Below are 20231 nucleotides of genomic sequence, written 5' to 3' on the forward strand. Positions count from 1 at the left end.
TTTATCTGAAAGGCAGAGTTATAGAGAGAGAAGGAAAGACACAGAGAGATCTTTCATCGCTGGCTCACTCCCCAAATGGCTACAGCAACTGGGGCTGGGCCAGGCCAAAGCCAGGAGCCTGGAACTCCATCCAAGTATCCCACGTGAGGGGCAGGTCCCAAGGACTTGGGACATCTTCTGCTTTCCCAGACGCATCAGCAGGGAGCTGGATTGGAAGCCGAGCGGCCAGGACTCAACCAGAGGTCACGTGGGATGCCGACATTGCAGGTGGCTGATTAACCCATTGGCGCAGACACAATGCGTATTTAATAGTGAAATTGCGAACAGCTGTTTGGCATAGCAGTTAAGATACTGGCTAGACTGGCTAGACTTCCTACCTACATCTGAGTCCCTCGGTTTGATCCAGCCTCCTTCAATGCAGACGCTGGGAGGCAGCAGGTCAGGGCGTAAGTATTTGGGTCCCTGCCTCTTACTTGGGAGACCAGGCTTGGGCTCCCAGCATCTGCCTTTGGCTGATTCAGGCCTGGGTGTGGCAGATCACTGTTTGTTTATCAAATAAAGAATGGTGGAACTGGGCTGGGAATGGAAGAGCCCTAATTAGATCTGCGCGTTCTACCTGCAGCACCTTGAAGGTGTTCTCCCAGGTCCCCCATCTACCTAGTGAGGAACACCACTGTGTGGGAAAGGCTCAGCTGCAGCCTCCTGATTCCCGGCCAGAAACCGCCTTTCTCTCCTTGGAAGCACGGCAGCTTTTCTCTCCCCTCGCTAGCGGCGGGTCCCCTTCTCCTCACATTGATGTCTCTGCTGGAGCTGTCGCTCCCACTGCTCATTACCTGTGTGAGCGCGGGGACCCCAGCTGCCCTGGTCTTGATCCCCTGTGACAGCCGACATGCGCTTCCACGCAGGAAGCGTTTACTACATATTTGATGATTCACTGAACAGAATCCGTGCTGGCTGTGGACGATTGCTCCCCGTGTTTCAGCGCTGTGGCTGTGCGGCCGTTTTCCGGCAGGTTGCCTGTCCGGGAAAGTGGAGCAGCTGTGCAGTGAGCACGGGGTCTTCTCAGAACCCCGGCTTGGCTTCCACAGGTGCCTTGCAGGTCACTGTGGCACGGGAAAGAATTCTTCGATTGTTTTGCTCCTTGGAGATTCTTACGGAGCAGCTGTAGTAATAGCGGCACTCGCTAGAGCTTCCCGTGTGTTGTCTGAAGGATCCTAGTCCAGTTTCTTCTCCAGATGGAAGTGTTCCATGCCTACCCTGGGCAGATCTGAAGAAGACCTGCTCTCTACCAGAATATGGAGCTGCTGGGGCCTCTCTCACCAGGGGCAGCTTGAAGTGTATCTGAGGAAATGTCTTTGTTGTTTAAAAACATTGGCACCCCAGGAATGTGTTTAGTACCAGTCTCTGAAATTAGTACATGGGAACTGGCAGAAAGTTGGAGCTTAAAAAATATGTCTTAGGCAGCTTTGAGATTCTCCACTGCCCTGTAGATAGCGAATTTGCAGTTCAGAACTCGGCTGCGTGGTGCCCTGGGTTCCTCTGACGAGTCCTGGGGTGCAGCAGCGACGTGGCTGCTGCTTCTGGTGTCACGTCTCCAGCCGTGACATTCACCCTGGGACCCAGCACAGCCCTCCTCCATGTGGCTGGTGGCTGAGACTTCCATTGACTTTTCCACTGCCCCAATGACCCTGCTGAGCTCATACTGCTCTGTTGAAGCAGCAGTTTGGGGAGAGCCTTTCAGACTCACTACAGTTTTATCTTATTGCCCTTTTATTAAAAAAAAAAAAAAACACTAGGATTTTGGAATATAAGAAAATGAGTTATTGTATGAGGCCAGTGCTGTGGTGCAGTGGGTTAACACCCTGGCCTGAAGTGCTGGCATCCTATATGGGCGCTGGTTCAAGACCCAGCTGCTCCACTTCCGATCCAGCTCTCTGCTGTGGCCTGGGAAAGCAGTAGAAGATGCCCTGCTGTTCCTTCCTAACACACATCTCTTTTGAAGCACATAGCAGGTGGTAGACAGAAATCCCGTTTTTGGGGGGGTGTTTGTTAAGCTTGGTGCCTGCAACACTGGCATCCCATATGAGCACCAGATCAAGTCCACTCCTGATCCAGCTCCCAGCTGATGCACCTGGGAAAGCAGTAAATGATGGCCCTAGTGCCACGTGGGATGGAGTTTCAGGCTCCTGGGTTCAGCCTGGCCCACCTGTGGCCATTGCAACCATGTGGGGAGTTAACAGAAGATAGATGATCTTTCTCTGTCTCTCCCTCTCTCTGTAACTCTGCCTTTTCAATAAATAAATAATTCCTAAAAAAAAAAAAAGTTTTGCCACGTAGTTGCTGGGTCATTTGGGCAAATAATTAACCTGTGTCAGTGTCTTTATCTACGCAGTGGGTCTGATCTTAACATAGTCTGCGTCACAGGAGACATCAGAGAAGTGGGAGGGTCAGAGTTTACAGAGAGCACGAATGTTTTAGGAGTGATGCAGCAAAAGCTAACAAGGGGTCTTTAGAGAATTCATAGAAAACGATTGAAAAAAAAAACTGCATGGATTTCAAAATTTTCTGTACTGAAATAGGCTTATGTGAATTCCATTTACTTTCTGAAGCACTTTTATAAGTGGAATACTGAGTCGTATTAAAACGCAGAATAAACTTGGAATCAATAAGTGTCCTTTGTGCTCTGTGTGTAGCGACAGGACAAGCTCTCTTGCAAATGGCTTACTTTGCAGGTGTAATATCTTGAGATGTTTTTGGCTGGTACCTTAGTAACTCATCACCCCTGAGTGAGGATAGTTGACTGCGAGGGTGTTGGGTATGGGGATGAGGACGCCAGGAGAGGCACTCGTGGGCGTGGTAGGCTGGAGCCAGTGCCTTAAAAATGCTCTCGCGATATCAGCAATCTCCGGGTTTGGTATTCGTCAAAAAGAACGACACCTCTCACGTGCCTTCTTTCCTTATTTCTGGTTTTACAACTCAGGATGTGGCGCAAGGAGAGAAGCTGTGTTGATCTCGCTCAAATTCGAGTTTCTAAAATAATTCGGCACAATGCGGGCTTTCTCTAGTCCTGTTATATAATAACCACTTTCCAAAAGAAAGCCCCTCATTTGTGTGGGGGTGTCTTCCCTGCAGGTGGGAAGGCAGAGGACAGCTGAGAGGAGTTAAGCTGTTTATTTTGTCTTGGCTAAAAGTAGCAGTCTCCTTCTTAACCCCCTCAGGCCAGCCAGAGCCAGGGAACACAGGTTTTGCAAGTTCCCCTGCCACTGTGGGTAGCAAAGCACGGTGGAGCCGGAGCCGGAGCCGGAGCCGGAGCCGGGAGAGTGTGGCAGGCAGCTCTCCAGCTGTGGCCTTCATTCAGGTCGAGGTATGATGCACCCCGTTTCCAGCCTGGCCCTGCCCCAGTGTTCCTCTCCTGCCCTGCCCGGTCCTCGCCTCCCCACCTCCCCATTTGCTGTGTCTATGCTGGGCAGCTCTGTCTTCTTCAATGAGTGGCTGATGGAAGCCGATCAGCATGGTGACCCTGGCTTAGGATGTGGGGGCTGCTGGCTGTGTGGCAAGTCACCCCAGCTTTCTAGTCTGGGAGAATGGAGACTGGCGACTCAGCATCCGAATTACCTGGGTTAAAATGCCTGCATCCCACCTTGGAGCCCTTGGGTTTGAGTCCTGGCTCTCCCTCCTGATTCCACTTCCTGCTCATGCGCACCCTGGGTGGCAATGGCAATGGCTCCAATACCTGCCACTCACATGGGAGACCTGGATTGAGCTCCCAGCTTTATCCTGGCCCGGCACCAGCAAGCATTTGGAGAGTGAACTAGTGGATGGGCTCGCGCTCTCTCTCTCTCTCTGCCTCTCAAATAAATATTTAAAAAATAATAATAATTGCCTTGAGGTTGAGGTGCAGCCACGGGGCTGCTGAAAGGGCACTGGGTCCGTGCTCATGCCTCTGATGGCCGCCTTTATCTGGAGCTTTCCTTAATGCTTGGTTCTAGGACATCTGTGTCTAAGGCCGTTGGCTGGGGCGTGGTGGAGGTAAAGAGTATGTCTCATCCTCCATTCTCATGTCCTATCTGCTGATAAGGCACAGGAGCATTTTATCAGGAAGCAGAGAGCTCTGATCCTTCTCCCTCCCCCCTCCCTCTCCCTCCCTCTCTCTCTGCCTCTCTCTGCCTCTCTCTGCCCCATATAGAGTGGAGCCTGTTTCTTGTGGAGCCTCCCCAGCCATCCCAGCTTGGTGTAATGTGGTTTCCACTTCTGACCTCACCCTGTTGCTGGGGCTTGTCGCTCACAGCTCTGCCTGCAGCCTGCTCAGGGCCCCACACGTACTGTGTAGCTAGAAGGCCCTGGGCTGCAGAGCCTCACCCACTTTTAATGAGTCCCCTCCTTGTTAATGTAGTGTGCATCTCCCTGGCAGCATGGCCCTCGCCTGGATGTCTGCTTTGCAGTGCTCTGAGAGAAAGAAGTCTCAGTCCTCACAGTGTGTGTGGTAGGAGAGAATTCCCTAGTGAGACCAGCCATCATGCAATTTTTTTTATTATTATTTCTATTTGAAAACCAGAGAGAGAAAGAATAGGAATCTTCCACTTGCTGGTCACTCCCCAAATGCTACAATGACTGGGGCAGGGCCAGGCCATAGCCAGGAGCTTCTTCCAGGTCTCCCATGTGGTTGCAGGGGCCCACGTACTGGGGCCATCCTCCACTGCTTTTCCAGGTGCATTAGCAGGGAGCTGGATCAGAAGTGGAGTAGCCAGGACTGAAACCAGTGTTCCGATATGAGATGCTGGCATTGCAGGCAGCAGCTGAACTCGCTGTATCACAATGCCGGCCTCTTGCCAGCCAACATCTTAACCAATCCGGACATGTTTCCATGTTTCCTTCTTTCAAAGACCATCCCTGTGTTGATTAGGAATCCCGCCTCCTGGGGTGCTTTTCAGTTATATGGGTACAAGCTCCTGATGGCTGCTAGAGGCACTGGAACACCGCAGAGAAATCCTGCCGTGCTGACTTCAGTTGTGCGAGCATGGCTGGGGTGGGCCTTACTGATCAGCACCGTGGGAGTTTGCATCTCTGGGGAGGAAGGTGGACTTGCAGAGTGCAGCTCTATGGGGAGGCAAACCCTAATTGCTGGAGAAGCCCTACATGTGAGCGGCCAGGCAAACTGGTGAGCGGCCAGACTCGCCATGGACTCAGAAACATGGCACATTGGACCTGTGGGTGAGGAGTGAGGAGCGGGTCTCAGTGGGAAGCTTGGGAACAGTATGGCCCAGTGGACAAGAGCAGGCTTAGAATTAGATGGGATGGGGCTGGCGAAGTGGAGTAGCAGGTAAAGCTGCCGCCTGCAGTGCAGGCATCCCATGTGGATGCTGGTTTGAGTCCCGGCTGCTCCACTTCCAATCCAGCTCCCTACTGTAGCCTGAGAAAGTCCCTGCACTCCTGTGGAAGACCAGGAGGACGCTCCTGGCTCCTGGCTCCTGGCGTTGGATCGGCCCAGCTCTGGCTGTTGCGGCCATTTGGGGAGTGAGCCAGCGGATGGAAGACCTCGCTCTCGCTTGCTCTCTCTGCCTCTGCCTCTCTGTAACTCTGCCTTTCAAATAAATAGATAAAATCTTTGGGGGAAAAAAAAGAATTAGGGCCAGCTGGGAACCTGGGCCTGGCTGCTGGCTAGCTATGCACCTTATCCAAATGTCCCTTCACTATTTTAAGCCTCAGCTTTCTTATCTTAAATGGGATAATAAGACTTGGCTCCTGGGACTGTTTTGAGGATTGAATGGGATGAGTTTGTCACGTGCTTAGTAGGTTGTCAGTGCTCACTAAGGGTTTTGACTATGAGCAGCGGGAGGGTGTTGGAAGCCTGGCTTTATGGGGTTCTCACTGAGTGGGGCAGGTTGGTCCCATCAGCCCCCAGGGGCCCTGGGCCTGGGGGAGGAATGGAGACGAGAAAGTCCCCCTGTAGGCTTTCGGGATGTGCATGCCTGAGCCTTCTTTGCTGCGCAGGCTCCGACTCTGCCCGGGTGCCTGAGCCATGCCTCCCCAGCCAGCACCCGTCTCCCTGCACCCTCCACACCCCGGCTGCCACCTCTGCGACAGCTGGCCCAGGGCTTCCTGGAGCAGGGGTTGGGGGTGACGGCAGGAAATGGGAGATCTGTGCACAGCGAGGAAGCTCTCTCTACCAGGTCTACTCCACCAAGTTCATCAGCAAACTAACAGCCTCAATGAGAACAGAAGAGCAGAGCGCCCTGGGCTTGGGCCAGTTTCCTGGCGTGTGCGTGCGTGTGGGTGCGCGTGTGTGCGTGTGTGTGCGTGTGTGTGTGGCTGTGATTTATCTCTGGGATTTCATTCTCTGATTAGCAGTTGCTAATTTCCCTTTCCTACTTCCACCTGGGGCATGTGGAATCAGAACAGCTCCTTTAACAGACCCCTGTGAATTCCTGGCTGAAAGGCAATGGGTCAGCCGCTCCCAGGGGCCGGTCTGTGCTGGAGAAGAAGCTCCTGGAGCCTGCGTGTAGTGAGGCTTCCCAGAGCAGACCCTGGCCAGGCTTCTTGGTAGCCAAGTGCAAGTCCTCCCAGTTTGGGAGGAGGGGAAGTGGGTTCTGGGAGAGGCAGCAGGTATTGGGGACCTGGGATGGAGACACTGGGGTTCGAAGGTACAGACGTCCCCCAGGGACAGGGGGGAGCAAGGCAGGGGCCTCGTGCTGGGGTCTGGAGTCCGTTGGGGTGGGATTTTGTGGGTGTTTGCAGGGGACTAGTGGTAAGTGCCTGGGGGATACCCACCATATTCCATCACGGTGAGGAGACATGACTTTAAAGTATTTCCTCAGGGGCCTCATTAGCACAGTAGGTAGCACATCAGTCTCAAAGTATTTCCTCTTCATTGCTTAGGAGTATTGTTTGTAAATACATAAGGCACTAGCATTGCAAAATTTGTATGTATTTTGTAAATTAATGTGTTTGCGTATATAGCATATATAGTACCTGTTCAAAACTTATCACTGCCTGGAATGTGCTATTTATATTTAATAAGTTTGAAGACAGCTGGTGTTTCTAAAATTTTTTTAAAGATTTATTTATTTGAAAGGCAGAGCCACAGAAAGGAAGAGAGAGAGACAGAGAGAGAGAGAATCGATCTTTGATCTGCTGGTGCACTTTCCAAATAACTGCAATAGCCAGGGCTGGGCCAGGCCACAGCCTGGAGCCGAGTACTCCATCAAGTCACCCACAGGGGTGGCAGGGGCCAAGCCTTCATCCACTGCCTTCTTAGGTCCCTTAGCAAGAAGCTGGATTGGAAGCAGAACATCAGGGACTTGAACTGGCACTGCTCTACTGGATGCCTGTGTCCCACCTGGTGGCTTTACCTTCTATACCACAATGCAATGCCCCTTTTAAAAAAATTATTTTTACTGAGAGAGACAGAAGCCATCCACTGATCCACTCCCCAGATGCCCACCACAGCCAGGGCTGGTCAGGGCCCAAGCTGGAAGCTGGGACTCCATCCTGGCCTCCTATAGGGGGGGTAGGCACCCAACCATGTGGGCCATCGCTTTTCTCTCCCAGGGCTGTGCAGGAAGCTGGGATGGAGAGCAGAGCCTGGACTCGAACCCAGGCACTCCAGTGAGACAGTTGACCTTGTGACTCGAACCCAGGCACTCCAATGAGACAGTTGACCTTGTGAGCCGAAGTCAGAGGGGAAATGGAAAAAAAACCTTCTGGAATGAACAAGATGGCAGACCATGTGGGGTGGGGGCCTTCTTTGTGCACTGAGCTCGCGGGCTGTGCTGGACAGCAGGTGTCAGGGCTGAGGGAGGTCAGGGGACACTGCTCCAGACTCCTGCACAGGGGCCCGAGACTCTGGTGTTGATTGTTGGCTGACCCTGGAAGCGCTGTTCTCTCACCAGGATCTGACTTCCGCACCTTGGAATCTGTGCACAGGAACCCTCACCTGCTTCTCTCCTTGCCTTAGCTTCTTCTCTTGTTCTCAGAAACACACCTGAGGATAAGCACTTGGCAGGTGCGCGGATGCTGACCGAGGACTCGGTGCACAAAACCAACCTGCATTCCAGAAAGATCCAGAAAGAGCTGTGACATCTGAGAAAGCGCGAAGGCTTCCAGGTGGATGTGGTTTGGGGCAGATTATGAGCTATTATGTTCATTTTCAGATCATTTAGTTCTTTGAAAGTACCTCGGCCCTGAAGCAATTGTGTATGAGACACACGGGGTGGGTGGGGGGAGAGAAACAGACAGCAGGGGCAGGGACTGGCTGGCTTGGGTTTGTTTCCTGTGAGAGAAGGCAGGCAGCATCCTCGTATAAAGTTACGGGAAAGCTGTGAAAAGCAGGTCCTGAGAGCAGGATCTGCAAGCGTTCGGGTCTTTCAGGCTTTGTTAGGGCTTTCTTCTGCTTTCTGCTGGATTTCTAGTGTCCTCCTCTGGTGTCCAGACCTTTGGTGGCTTCTGCTGTCCGGCCCTGGCCCCCTCCCCTCCCATGTTCAGTGGTGAGTGCATCCCCTCCCAGGGAATTGGCGGTGGGGCCTCGTCTGGGGTGGTCGAGGCAGAGCCAGGAGCTTGGAAGTGGAGCTGTGTAGAAGATGATGGAGAGGGGAGGTCTGGGAACAGTGTCGGGCTTCTCACTTGAGCAGCGTGGTCGACTGTGGGAGGAGAGGCAGACCTGGCTTCTGCTGTCCTTCCCGGACGTGGCCCAGGTGTCAGCTCCTTCTAGATGGCGCTGTGTGGTCAATTCCAGTCTTATCTTAAGGTTTCCCCTTAAACATGTTAAATTTTGACTTTGATTTTTACTGGACTGGTTTCCCAAAGTCTTTGACATTAACAGAAAGAAAGGAAAAGCATTTGGAATAATAAGCATTGCTCAAGAGTAAAACCTTGGGGGCTTGGGCCATGCGCTATGGCAGGAAGCATATTGGGCTTTGATAAGAGAGGGCTTTGAGTCCTGATTCCACTGCGGGCAGGCTGTGGGGCTTTAGATAAGTCACACAGCCTCTCTGGGCCTTGCAGGAGATAATGCATATTAGCACATTTTACAGGAGCCAGCATTGTGGTGCTGTGGGTTAAGCCACTGCCTGCAGTGCCAGCATCCCATATGGGCACTGGTTTGAGTCCCGGCTGCTCCACTTCTGATCCACCTCCCTGCTAATGGCCTGGGAAAGTAATAGAAGATGGCCTAAGTACTTGTGCCCTTGTCATCCACATGGGAGCCCCAAATGGAGGTCCAGGCTCCTGGCTTTAGCCCACTCCAGCCCTGGCTATTACAGCCATTTGGGGAGTGAACTAGTGGATGGAATCTCCCCCTCTCCCCCCTCTCCCCCCCTCTCCCCCCCTCTCCCCCTCTCTACCCCCCTCCCCCCTCTCCCCCCCTTCTCTTCCTTCTCTCCCTTCTCTCTCTAACTGCCTTTCAAATAAATAAATCTTTTTACAACCTGTGAGGTTGGAAGGTGGCATTTTATGTGAATTTAAAGTCTGTGATCCTACATACTAGTTACATAACAAATTATCCCAAAACTTAAACAGCTGAACACAGCAGGCATTTATCATATCTTGGGGTCTCAGATCCAGGAACCCCAAGGGCAGCGTAGCCAGGCTACGATCACCAGGGCGCAACCAATCTGGCACACTTCAGCCATCCGTGGCTTTGTCTGTGGCCACAGAATCCACTGCGAGGCTCACCTGGGGGGTCGTTGGCAGGCCTGCCTCAGTTTCCCCCTGCTGGCTGTTGGCTGGAGGCTTCAGCTGATTGCCATGCAAGCTTGCAGAGAGAGAGGAGGAGGCACCCAAGGCAAGTCTTTCATAGCTTGATCTCTCCACTCCTGCCGTGGGCTGTGGGTCACTTCTACCACCCATGCCAAGGTGTGAACACCGGGAGGCAGGTCCGTGGGGGCCACCTCGGAGGCTGGCCACCACAGTCTGCGCACAGGAATTCTGAAACCGAGCTAGAGGGACTCCTAAATGAAGCCATATGTTCAAATAAAGTGTACAGTGTTCGCTTTATATCTGTTTGTGAAAGCAGGTCTTTGGGTAAGAGTCCTCGCATGCTGCCTTTTCCACACACAAGCAAGCGCAGGGCGCTGCTGCGTTTACCCGAGAGGTGGGGCCGCCGTGTGTGTCCTGCGGTACTGCTAATCCCTGGATGGAGGGCGTGCGTGCCTGTGCTGTCCCAGAGCCGACCGCCGGCGCCAGGGAGACCCACACGCGGTGGCATGGTAATGACCGTACTCCGCAGACACCGTTGTTGCTTTGCTTCCACTCGCAGGGTGGGGATGTCAGGTGGAATTTGCTGCCACTCCTTGAACACTGCCCACGATCACTCACAAGGCCCGACATTGCCCAGTGCACTAGCACTTCCTAGCCGCAGGGAAGCCACTGACCCTGATGGCCACTCAGGAGCTTCTTGTGGACACTGATATACACGGGTCTTGGGAGCTCTCTGTGATGGCACGCGTGAGCTTTGTGACAGGACTGTCCCCAGGATCTGTTGTGTGAGGTGCTGGCTCCCATCCCAACAGCCCCTCTGTCCTAGGAATTGTGAGGGTGTTTCGAGTGAGTCTGCAACTCTGCAGCCTGCCTGGCTTTCCCCTCCGGAGAGCTTCCACTTGAATATGAAGTGGACAGTACCTGTAGCCACTTGCATAGCTGAGCAAATCCTCATCAATAACCTTATCTTCAACTTCTGTTGTATTAAAATTTACGTTTGAATCCTGAGCACTCTCCCTTCCCCATCCACCATCCATACACTTAGCTGATGGGAATGTAGCTTTAATATTTTATGCCTATTTAAAAAATATTTTGTATCTATTTGTAACAAGTTTTATTTATTTAGTTGAAAATCAGAGTTACAGAGAGAGACAGAGGGGTCCTCCATTACTGTATTCACTCCCTAAATGGCCGCAGTGGCTAGGGCTAGGCCAGGCCAAAGCTAGAAGCTTTATCCAGGTCTCCTGCATGGTTGGCAGGGGCTCAAGCACTTGGACCACCTGCTGCTGCTTTCCCAGGTGCATCAGCAGGGAGCTGGATTGGGAGCAGAGCAGCCAGGAGGCAAGGCGCCCGGCTATGGGGTGCTGGCATGGCAAGCAGCAAGCCTAACCCCTGATATTGAGCTAGGGGCACTCAGCCTAGTAGTTAAGGCACCTGCACACCATGTTGGAGGACGCAGCATCCATAACTGGCTCTGGTTCTTGCCAGTGCAGACCCTGGGAGGCGGCAGTGATGGCTCGAGTAATCAGGTTCCTGCCTCCCACAGGGGAGACCTAGACTGAGCCCCTTGCACCTGGCTTCAGCCCAGCCCAGCCCAGGTGTTGCAGGCACTGGGAACTGAACCGGTGGATGGGAGCTCCCTCTTTCTCTCTGCCTCTCTCTTAAAATTTTTTTAAAAAACGTAACTGCCTAAGTTTTCAAAATAGTAGTGCCATGCTGCAGGGATGGCGTAAGCTGTGTCTTTACTGCCCCCCCTCGCTTGTGGTGGTGCTTGGTAATTTTGTGGTGTGTCCCATCAGCCCATCCTGAACACTTCCTACCTGCTGACTTAGGAGTTCTCCCAGCACACAGGGCCTTGGGGGCTTAGTTCTATCTTGGGCTGGTTTCCCTGCATCAAGATAGTCCTTCTGGGCGGTGGCCAAGCTGGGAAAGTGACAGTCACTTCTGTGCTGCCAGGCTGAAAACCCACGGTGTCCGTGGAGGCCGGGATGCAGAGGAGTAGCCTCCCCTGGCGCCAGCAAGCAGGGCGTTCAGGCCTCTGCAGGCAGCCAGCCATCAGCGTTTCTGATTGCAGATGAGACGTCTGGAATTGTTAGGAAACAGTTTGTGAATGGGGTGGAGTTTTGCTTCTGGCCCAAGTTAAGTGCTTCTAAAAGGAAAAATTCACCCCTGCTTCTTTGGCAGCAACTTTTATAGCTTTTATGTTATTTCTTTTTAAAAGGCCGTTTTCCTAAAAACCTGTGATTTCTCCTCCTCTTCTCCAATGAGGAGACTACCAAATGCCCATGAAATTTCTACTAGTGAATCTGCAAACCTAGATTTGAAAGAGACTCATGGATCAGAACAAAAAATTCTCTAATCATTTCATTAACTGTAGTCTTCAGCTACAGCTTCAGTTAACCAATGATTTCAATATATTCTGCAAATATGTTATTCCACTTAAAAATCTATTAGGAAGTCTGCACACTTTTTAGTTTCCACTACACAAATAGAGTTGAATGTTCCCTATTTGTTTTTTTTTTTTTCATTTGCTTATTTTTTTTGCCTTTAATGAAAACCTATTTAAAGTAAAAGTCTTTAAGATGGCAGAATAATGTGGTGACATGTCTTCACTGGTAATTTAATATTTGGATATAGGGAGTGCATCTGAGAGATTTCATTAAAAATAGCAAGGTGCCTGAACACCGAAGCTGAGATGTTTTTAATCACAGAATTATAGTAATTATACAAATCCCAAGATTTTCATCAGTCACAGAAAAGGCTTCCAGGGCTAAAACATGCGCTTTAAACTTAGCACTAATAATTGTGTATTGTTTTAAATTATAGTAGAGAGAATCCTCAGGCCACAGGAAATACTGGAGAGGAGATCTTATGTATTGGATTTGTACGGGAAATTGAGCAATGAACCATTTTGGTGGTGCAGTGGTCTTTGTAAGAGGTGTATCTGCTGGGTCTTAGAATGGGAACACACAGCAGGTGGAAATGCAGATAAAGTCCAGGAGCCTGTTACTACCCCCTGTGCCTACCACATAGGCAGAATGACAGGGGAACCCCTCTCTCACTTCCCCAGGGGTCCAAGTTGCTAATTGGTCTGGCTCTCTCTTCCTGTTAGTAAGCCCACCAGCAAATGAGATGACTTTTTGGCCCAGCATCTAGATTTTGGGTTAGGTGAAAAGTATACAAAGAACTGAATTATCACGACAATGATTAAATATGAGTTCTTTACAGTGGCAGAAGGAGGGGCTGGCATTGTGGCATAGCAGGTAAAGCTACACCTGTAATGCTGGCATCCCATATGGGTGCTTGTTCGAGTCCCAGCTGCTCCACCTCCAATCCAGCTCCCTGCTAATGCACCTGGGAAAGCAGTGGAAGACGGCCCAAGTGCTTGGGTCCCTGCTTGCAAGTGGGAGACTAGAAGAAACTCTCAGCTCCAGGCTTTGATCTGGCTAGCCTGGCCATTGCGGTCTTTTGGGGAGTGAACCAGTAGATGGAATATCTATCTGTCTCTCCCTTTCTCTCTGTAACTCTCTTTTTTTTTTAAGATTTATTTATTTACTTGAAAGTCAGAGTTACACAGAGAGAGAAGGAGAGGGAGAGAGAGAGGTCGTCCATCTGCTGGTTCACTCCCCAATTGGCTACAACAATTGGAGCTGTGCCAATCCTAAGCCAGGAGCCAGGAGCTTCCTCCAGGTCTCCCATGCAGGTACAGGGCTCAAGGACTTGAGCCATCTTCCACTGCTTTCTCAGGCCATAGCAGAGAGCTGGATTGCAAGTGGAGCAGCTAGGACTCGAACCGGTGCCTATATGGGATGCCAGCACTGAAGGCGGTGGCTTTACCCATTATGCCACAGCGCCAGCCCCTCTTACTTTCAAATAGATAAATCTTTTTTTAAAAAATGGCATATGCATATGACTCTCAGAAGCAGTCTGTGAAAGGCCCTGGGATGTGCCTGGGAATTTTTTTTTAATATTTGTTTGCTTATTTGAAAGAGTTACAGAGAAAAAGAGGGGGAGACAGAGAGAAACATTTCTCACATCTGCTGGTTCACTTCCCAAATGGCTGCAATGGCCAGGGGTGGGCCAGGCTGAATCCAGGAGCCTAGAGCTTCATCTGGGTCTCCTGCATGAGTGCAGGGGCCCAAGAACTAGGACCATCTTCTGATGCTTTCCTAGTCACATCAACAGGGAGCTGGATGGGACATGGAGCAGCTGGGACTCGAACTGGGGCCCATATGGGATGCCAGCATTGCAGGAGGCGGCTTAACCTGCTGTGCCACAGTGCCAGCCCCGTCTGAGAATTTCTGAGGAGCAGACAGGAGGGCACAGAAACTGGAGCAGCAGCTGCCTGGGGTGGGAGTCCCAGCATGGCAGTGTTTCTGGTCTCTGGACTTCTCCCAGCTTCACCTGCGCCCCCCGCCTCCACCCCCACCCCCACCCCCACCATAATGACCTCATCTTCTGTGCACACAGAACTGGGGGACTTAGCTGGCGCATCTGTCCCCTGATCACTTCTCACTTTGTCCCTCCACATTTAGGTGTTGCACATGTCTGCCTCCAGCTGTGTCCCTGCCTCCTCATCAGAAATCCTAGAATTCACCTGAGCCCCTTTCAGGTCTGTCCTGGAGGGGGGCACACAGGTGAACACCTGCAGGTGCAAGCTCACAGACCTGCTGCATTGCTGTTGGGCACCAGCTTCCTGCCATTGCAATGTCACTGAAGTTCTCTGCCTTTGAGCCTCCCCAAATGTGGCCGTGGTGCAGATTTTACAACATGTGTAAGATACAGGGCAGCAGAGTAATCAGTCTCCTTCCTGCTGCCCAAAGAGAGCTGCCGTTCAAGCCTTGCCCTGTTCGCCTTTTTTTTCCTCTGTGGCCGTTGTTCCTGTGTGTGCATTGCCCACCCCTGCACACACTGTTCTGTGTTCTGGACTTCTGCCATGAACACCTCCCAGAGCCTTCCCGGGAGGGGGTGGGGGTCTGCTGACTATCGTCTGGGACCCGAATGTCGGTTGTGGTGTCACCCTCTTCACTGAGCGCTTTGTGTCTGTTCCCAGGTGCTCCCCTGTCTGCTGCTCGTCAGGACTGGGCGGGGAATGCAGGTGTGCAGGTGCAGGCTTCATTTATTACGCTGCCGCCGCCGCCACCTGGAGGAGCATCCTTCCGAAGGGAGACAGCTGTCCTGTGGCGTGGTTCACTGCAAGGCCCAGAGCCCGTTCCCGAAGGACATGGATGGAGGCCGCGCAGGGCAGCTCCAGCACCCGCTCCCCAAGGCCTAGCGCCGGCGGGCCTGCAGCGGGCGGGGATGCCTCCTGAGTGATGATGGTCCGCAGGGGGCTGCTGGCGTGGGTGTCCCGGGTGGTGCTGCTCCTGGTGCTGCTGAGCTGCGCCCTGTCCGTGCTCTACATGCTGGCCTGCACCCCGAAGGCTGACGACGCGCAGCGGGGGCTGCCCAGGGCCAATGGCCCCACCGGCAAGGAGGGCTACCATGCGGCCCTGCAGGAGTGGGAGGAGCAGCACCGTGATTATGTGAGCAGCCTCAAGCGGCAGATTGCCCAGCTCAAGGAGGAGCTGCAGGGCCGTGCCGCAGAGCCGCCGCGCCCGGACCTGCTGGCTTTCCTGCGCGCACAGGTGGACAGGGCCGAGGTGCATGCGGGCGTCAAGCTGGCCACCGAGTATGCCGCCGTGCCTTTCGACAGCTTCACCCTGCAGAAGGTGTACCAGCTGGAGACCGGCCTGACGCGCCACCCCGAGGAGAAGCCCGTGCGCAAGGACAAGCGGGACGAGCTGGTGGAAGCTATAGAGGCGGCCGTGGAGGCCCTCAACAGCCCCGCCGAGAGCGGCCCCGGCCAGCGTGCCTACACGGCCCAGGACTTCGTGGAAGGTGGGCGAGTTTGGGTAGGGGTCTGGGAGCAGGGGGAGCAGGGGGAGCAGGGGAAGGCGGCTGGGGTCCTCACACCACTCAGGATGCGGCTGCCCGAGGCTGCGAACAAACAGGCTGTGGCGTGGCTGGTCATGTGACGTGGCCAAAGGCATTGAGCAGATTTTTTTTTTTTTTAATTTTTCAAAAGCATCTGTTGACACTGTGTTTTATTTGGGAGTCAGACAGAGCTCCAGTCCACTAGTTCACTCCTCCAGTGCTGCCAAGGGCCAGGGCCAGGGCCTCAATCCAGGTCTCCCATGTGGGTGGCAGGGACCCAAGTGCTTGAGCCATCGTGGCTGCCTCCCAGGGTGCACATTGGCAGGAAGCTGGAATTGGGAACAGAGCCAAACTCAGAGCCCGGCTCTGGGCTAGGGGATGCAGGTGTCGGCCTGTGGCTTAACCGTTAAGCCAAACACCTGCCCTTGTTATCATGGAAACCACAGTGCTGAGTGGATGATTTCATTGTTCCTTGGCAGTAGAAGCTGGATCGTTTTTCTTCTTTTCAAGGGGAGAAAAAAATATATATGTGTGTGTGTGTGTGTGTGTGTGTGTGTAACCTTGAAATCCAAGTAGAGTGTGACAAGCATTTTTAATTGTGTCCTTTCTCATGGCCACTTCTCAGAATGGGCCAGGAACAAGCCTGCCCTGTGTGGACAAGTTATTCTTACTTACTTTTCCTTATAGTGGCCTTGTGGGGGTTTGAGGAGAGGGAGGTGTAGATGGATGAAGTGAGTACCGCCAGTGGCTCAGCTAGCCAGTGGCAGAGCCAGGGTTTGAACCTGGGACTTCCGGCTCCAGGGTCCCAGTCTATGAAGACCACATTGAATTGTCCGCGAGTCGGGGCACATGGAAACTAGATGAACAGTTCTGCTTGCTTCATGGAACCAGATAGCCTGGTAGTAACTGGTCTTTGTGTCTAATTCTATTTTTTTATTTTTAAGATTTTTTTAATCTGATGGGTAAAACAACAGAGAGGAAGAGATAAACAGATTCAGAGGAAGAGGGAGAGGGAGAGAGAGAGAGAGGGATCTCCCATCTGCTGGTTTATCCCCCCAAAATGCCTATTAGTAGCTAGGTCTGGACAGGGCTGGAGCCAAGGAGCCAGGAACTCCATCCGAGTCTCCCATCTGGGTGCAGGGGCCCAGGTACTTGGGCCGTCTTCTGCTGCTTTCCCAGGTGTGTTAGCAGGAAGCTGGATCAGAATCAGAGCTGCCAGGACTAGAACTGATGCTCTAATATGGGATGCCAGCATCAGAAGTGGAGGCCAAATCTGCTGCACCACAATGCTGGTCCCAGAGATCTGGTTATTTCCCCCCTGTTTCTGAACAGAATCTACTTCAGCTCTCCCAGTAATACAGCTGTGCCCACCTCACCCGACTCCTGTGTTGGTTATGAGACCACTGTCTCCCAAGTCCACAGACAAGGTGGTCACATCAGAACCCCTCCTCTCCCTGCCATTCATGCCTCTTCTCTTTGGGTTCTTTCCTGTCTTAAGATTTTTTTGCTTAATCTGTGAACTGTAAGTTCATGCAGTTGAACCAGTTAAAGACACATTGGCCCCGGCCACCCACGTGCCTGGCCCAGCCCAGCCATTGCTTCCATCTGGGGAGTGAAGCAGCGGCTGGAAGATATTTCTGTCTCTGTGTCTCCCTCTCTCTGTCACTCTGCATTTCAAATAAAGAAATAAATCTTTTATTATTATTATTTATTTATTTAAGAGATAGAGTTATAGACAGAGGGAGAGACAAAGAGAAAGTCTTCCATCCGCTGGTTCACTCCCCAGATAGCTGCAACGGATGGAGCTGCACTGATCCGAAGCCAGGAGCTGGGAGCTTCCTCTTCCGGGTCTCCCACTCAGGTGCAGGGGCCCAAGCACTTGGGCTGTTGTCCACTGCTTTCCTAGGCCACAGCAGAGAGCTGGACTAGAAGAGGAGCAGCTGGGTCTTGAACCAGTGCCCATATGAGATGCTGGCACTGCAGGCAGAGGATTAACCTACTTGAGCCACAGCGCTGGCACCAATGAAAGAAATCTTGAAAAGATCTTTTACAAGATTAAACTTTGTGCATATTTTCACCCATTTGTATGAGATACTGAAAATGCCATGTAACAGTCCTGCCTGTACCTGGGAAGACACATGGTGAGCACTGGGCAGAGTTGAAAAGATGACGGTGATGATGATGCCAAGTAACTTTTGATAGTGCTTTATAGTTTGTGAAGCAGTTCCACATAGGTTACCTTGCTAGCTGACCCTCAGGGAGGATCACTGCATGTAATTAAAAAAAAAAAGTTGCCACCGTCCCTGAAGTTTGCAGCCTAGAGCTGCCCACATGCAGAGCCTGCCTCTGTGGGGAGCGCTTGCCTTGTGGCCTTCAGTCTGCATTCGTATTTGAAATCTGCTTGCTTCTCTCTGTCCAGTATCTGAATACACAGCCCTGTGTTTCTCCATGCTGGCACCAGCCTCTTGTTCCTGAGTGGTTTCTGTGACAGGTGCCCGACTTTCTGCTGAGGCACTTTCTCACAGCAGCTACCTGTGCTGTCTGAGGCGTGGCACACAGCTGGGGCCCCGAGGCAGGTAATCCAGCGTGTCTTCCAGACGTGGTGGCAGTCTCCAGAACTGTTCTTGCCAAGAGCACATAAACACAAACCTTTCACGTGTATTTATACGGACGTGGCTGTCATCAACAGCGTGGCTTATTTCATTTCTTTGGGTCTTATCTGTAACACGATTATGGGGAATCTTAAGTCATGGGAAGTGAGACACTGTGGAAGACTGTACAAGTCAGGGAAGCAGTGGGGAGGCAGAATTAATAAAAGGAGTCGCTTTGACAATAGTGATGTTTGAGAACAAAGCGGGATCCCTGGCACTTGAAGAATTCTATCATCAACTGGATGACCCTTGGCCTGCGGTTACACATCCCGATTCTAGCTTCAGAGAGGTGGTTGGAGTGAATGGCTATTGAGAACATTTTCAGTCCTGGTTCGCAGTCCTTCATCTGTACCTAGTTAAGGAGAAAGAAAGAGTGGGAAAGGTCTGGCTTGAGATCTGCCTTCTATAATGGGTTGGCACGTGCTGGGACCTCTTGACAGTGAAGGGCGTCTTTCCGATAGCTTATTTGAGTTTCTGAGCATGACCCTAGAGAGAGGGATTTTGTGCTTCTGGTTTCAGCTGGTAGAGAGTTGAAACAGTTTAGTGCCAACCCAGAGAAAGGGTTCAGGTTGGAAATGGGGGAGTTCCACAACCCCAGAGTTCTAAGAGAGGGCAGTGCACCTGCAGAACCCTGAATACAAAAAGGCAGGCGGATGCCCTGTGTTTAAAGAGACAATAATGTGTATGGAAGCTTCCAGGGGATAGTTTCTGTGTCCATCATAAAGCCACTGTGTGACTAGAGGCACTCTGACACAGCACAGGGGGCTTCCGACTTTCCCTGGTGTCTTTATACCCCTTGAGCCTCAGTTTCCCCATCTGTCAACAAGAGATGTGAACTCAGGCTCCTCACAGCTCTCCCACCCCCAGCCTCCAAGCCTGTCTTATCTGCAGTACACAAGGTACTCTTCCCCTCCTTTTCTTGATTGCTTTGCTAAGCAATCATTTCTTCTTTTCTATATATTTATTTGAAAGATTGAGTGATTGGTTTGAAAAGCAGAGTTACAGAAAGAGGGGGAGAGACAGAGAAAGATCTTCCATCTGCTGATTCTCTCACTGAATGGCTGCAATGGCCAGGGCTGGTCCAGCCTGAAGCCAGGAGCCTAAAATTCCATCTGGGTCTCCCACATGGATGGAAGGGGCCTGTACATCAGTCCATCTTCTGTGTCCCCGTCTTCATTAGCAGGGAGCTAGTTCTGAAGTGGAGTACCCAGGACTCCAACTCATATGGGATGCCAGCAACACAGGTGGTAGTTTAACCTGCTGCACCACAGTGCCAGCCCCTCACCTACTTATTTCTATTGATTTCTTTCACAGGCATATCACTGAGATGTCGCTTTATAACCATCTTAGTGACTTGGGGGAAAGATGGTATGACAGGCATTCAGGTGCACTTCTGGGCATTTGGGGGACAACCAGGGACATTGGTGCAGAAATAAGGAAGCGTGGAATTCTGCAAGTGGGTGGCCTCATCTGTGTTTGGGGTGGGGGTGAGGTGGCAGGAGCAGACTTTCTGACAGCGTAAGGATGCTTGGCCTTGGGGCCGGCACTATGCCCCAGCAGGTTAAGCTGCTGACATCCGTGTCACTGTGCCAGTTGAAGTTGCAGCTGCTCCGGTTCCAATCCATCTCCCATCTAATGCACCTGGGAAAGCAGTGGAAGATGGCCCGGGTGTTTGGGTCCTGGCACCCACGTGGGAGACCTGGTTGGAGTTCCCAGCTCCTGACTTCCGTCTGGCTCAGCCCTGGTCATTGCGGCCCTATGGGGAGTAAAACAGCAGATGGAAGATCTCTCTCTCTCCCTCTCTCTCCCTCTCTCTCCCTCTCTCTCCCTCTCTCTCCCTCTCTCTCCCTCTCTCTCCCTCTCTCTCCCTCTCTCTCCCTCCCTCTCCCTCCCTCTCCCTCCCTCTCCCTCCCTCTCCCTCCCTCTCCCTCCCTCTCCCTCCCTCTCCCTCCATCTCCCTCCCTCTCCCTC

At 52.2% G+C, this 20231-nt stretch overlaps 2 protein-coding genes across 2 annotated transcripts in view; both read left to right on the forward strand.

Annotated features, from left to right (window-relative positions):
- Nucleotides 1–14968, forward strand: part of LOC138843459 (POLG alternative reading frame-like) — a 237685-nt gene extending 222717 nt beyond the window's left edge. Inside the window, exons 5-6 of the mRNA XM_070047307.1 lie at nucleotides 3219–3364; nucleotides 14747–14968. Coding sequence (XP_069903408.1) covers nucleotides 3219–3364; nucleotides 14747–14968 — 368 coding nt within the window. The remainder of the gene's footprint in view (nucleotides 1–3218; nucleotides 3365–14746) is intronic.
- Nucleotides 14870–20231, forward strand: part of CSGALNACT1 (chondroitin sulfate N-acetylgalactosaminyltransferase 1) — an 85801-nt gene continuing 80439 nt past the window's right edge. The window contains exon 1 of the mRNA XM_051819904.2: nucleotides 14870–15573. Within this exon, the coding sequence (XP_051675864.1) occupies nucleotides 15009–15573 (565 nt within the window). The 5' untranslated portion in view covers nucleotides 14870–15008. The remainder of the gene's footprint in view (nucleotides 15574–20231) is intronic.

This window comes from Oryctolagus cuniculus, chromosome 8 (assembly GCF_964237555.1).
Source record: "Oryctolagus cuniculus chromosome 8, mOryCun1.1, whole genome shotgun sequence".
Classification (NCBI taxonomy): Eukaryota; Metazoa; Chordata; class Mammalia; order Lagomorpha; family Leporidae; genus Oryctolagus; species Oryctolagus cuniculus.